Below are 2,321 nucleotides of genomic sequence, written 5' to 3'. Positions count from 1 at the left end.
GAACATTTTGTTAAAATTAAATGTTAATATAATTTTTTTTCCCCCTGCAGTGGCATACTGCTGCGGCCTCTGCGTTCTGTCCGTCTCCTGGGCGCTGGTGCTGTACAGCAGAGCGTGCTGTCTCATACGACCCGGCCACTTGGCCTTGCCTCCTGCAGCCTTGCTGTGCCAGCTGGTGTGGAGAGCGGGCATGCTGGGTGCCAGGGTGACCTGCCTCATGTTCTTTGCGAGAGTCTTCCACTGGTGGGTCTGCGGAGTTGCAGGTAATCAAATTTTTTTACGATCAAATGAATAATTATTTTTCCTCAGTTTCAGATCAAACTGATTTGATGTTTTGCGTTCAGGTTTTCACTGGCTTACCGCCTCCTTCTGGCTGGTGTCACAGCAACCAGATATCTGCACCGGTCCCTGGTGTTGGCGCGCCTTCAATGGCGTCCTGGGACTTGTCCACGTCTTCCTCTTCCTCAATGTCAAAGATGGACCTTCACGCTACCGCATGGCCAGCTTTTACGCTGTAAGACTTTTAAATGAACCTGTACCAAGAGCTTTGTCTTTCAGCCGGCACGAGGATTCTGCAGTGTCATCCTCACCTTTGTGTCCTCAGCTTACAGTGACGTAACGCTATCTGCCGATGACTGATGGTGTGACCTTCTCTGTTACTTTAGTTCATGTTAGTGGAGAACGCCACTTTGCTGCTGGCCGCCTCTGACTTCCTAAGCGAAGCATCATGGGACAGTATGACTCTTCCCACCTCTGTGCTGTGCAGCTTTCTTCTTGGTGAGTCATTCTATCCGCAGTGTTTTTATTAGGACTGGGTGTCGATTATGATTTCCAGAAATGATTCGATTCTGATTATTTTCAATTCTTTCAATTCAATTTTGAGTTTACACATTTAGACACATTTGTTTAGAAATACATTAATAATCTACTGTATGTTTTTAAAATATTTATATTAATCTGATACAGTTCACAAACTGAAAAATCAATTAGTTGTTAATATCATACAGTGTTACATGGTTTCTCAAAAGGAGAAATTCTTACAAAAATTTTCAGATAATTAACATTTTAAATTAAATGTACTGCTTCTCCTGTTTGGCCACTAGGTGGCGATTGGGCTATAGCATTATACTTTCTTCCAGAAGAAGAAGAAACAATGAGCAAAAAAAACAGTTTTTAGACTACAAATAGTTACTTTGAAAATATTTTCTTATAAGAGTTTGGAAATTTCTAGTGAGCTCCACTGTAGCATGCTAGCGAGCTACTGTATAGCGAGCTCTCTTGTTGCAAGCTCCTCTGTATTGAGCTATCAGCTCTGCTGTAGGAAGCTAGGAAGCTCCTCTGTATTGAGCTGGCAGGTTTAGCTGTATTGAGCTAGTTAGCTCCACTGTAGCATGCTAGCAAGCTAGTGAGCTCCTCAGTATCAAGCTAGCGAGCTCCACTATAGCATGCTAGCAAGGTAGTGAGCTCTTCAGTATCAAGCTAGTGAGCTCTTCTGCAGCATGCTAGCGAGCTCCACTGTCGCAAGCTAGCGAGCTCCTCAGTATCAAGCTAGTGATCTCCACTGTAGCATTCTAGCAAGTTAGTGAGCTCCACTATAGCATGCTAGCAAGTTAGTGAGCTCCTCTGTATCAAGCTAGTGAGCTCCACTGTAGCACGCTAGCGAGCTACTCTACAGCGAGCTCCGCTCTAACAAGCTCCTCTGTATTGAGCTATCTCGCTCTGCTATAGGAAGCTAGGAAGCTCCTCTGTATTAAGCTAGCTAGCTCTGCTATAGGACGCTAGCAAGCTCCTCTGTATTGAGCTGGCAAGTTCAGCTGTATTGAGCTAGTTAGCTCCACTGTAGTGAGCTAGGAAGCTGGTGAGCTCCTCAGTATTAAGCTACTGAGCTCCACTGTAGCATGCTAACAAGGTAGTGAGCCCTTCAGTATCAAGCTAGTGAGCTCTCTGCAGCATGCTAGCGAGCTCCACGGTCGCAAGCTAGCGAGCTCCTCAGTATCAAGCTAGTGATCTCCAGTGTAGCATGCTAGCAATCTCCACTGTAGCATGCTACCGAGCTACTCTACAGCGAGCTCCGCTCTAACAAGCTCCTCTGTATTGAGCTATCAAGTTCTACTGTAGGAAGCTAGCAATCTTCACATTAGCATGCTAGCAAGCGACTCTACAGCGAACTCTGTTGTTGCAAGCTCCTCTGTATTGAGCTAGCAAGTTCAGCTGTATTGAGCTAGTTAGCTCCACTGTAGTGAGCTAGCGAGCTCCGCTGTCCACCGGGCGGCTGGTTAGCATAGCGAGCTAACCCACTGAGTCTCCCCTCAAGTCAATGT

The 2,321-nt window shown here is 45.8% G+C and overlaps 1 protein-coding gene across 1 annotated transcript; it reads left to right on the top strand.

The window, feature by feature from the left end:
- Window positions 1–6: 6 nt before the first annotated feature.
- Window positions 7–809, top strand: LOC112141055 (XK-related protein 5). The gene is made up of 3 exons (XM_024264097.2): window positions 7–263; window positions 345–514; window positions 666–809. The coding sequence occupies exons 1-3, from the start codon at window positions 191–193 to the stop codon at window positions 807–809; spliced, it is 387 nt and encodes a 128-aa protein (XP_024119865.1). The 5' UTR covers window positions 7–190.
- The last annotated feature ends 1,512 nt before the right edge of the window (window positions 810–2,321 follow it).

Source organism: Oryzias melastigma, unplaced genomic scaffold (assembly GCF_002922805.2).
Source record: "Oryzias melastigma strain HK-1 unplaced genomic scaffold, ASM292280v2 sc03115, whole genome shotgun sequence".
Classification (NCBI taxonomy): domain Eukaryota; kingdom Metazoa; phylum Chordata; class Actinopteri; order Beloniformes; family Adrianichthyidae; genus Oryzias; species Oryzias melastigma.
Note: the sequence above shows the minus strand (reverse complement) of the source record. Positions and strands in the feature narration are given on the sequence as shown.

What these genes read in the sequence shown, in the direction of transcription:
- LOC112141055 (XM_024264097.2), top strand. Translation starts at nt 191, where the DNA reads ATGCTGGGTGCCAGGGTGACCTGCCTCATGTTCTTTGCGAGAGTCTTC. An exon ending in GTGGGTCTGCGGAGTTGCAG is followed by an intron (nt 264 to 344) that starts GTAATCAAATTT and finishes TTTTGCGTTCAG; the next exon opens with GTTTTCACTGGCTTACCGCC. An exon ending in GCATGGCCAGCTTTTACGCT is followed by an intron (nt 515 to 665) that starts GTAAGACTTTTA and finishes CTGTTACTTTAG; the next exon opens with TTCATGTTAGTGGAGAACGC.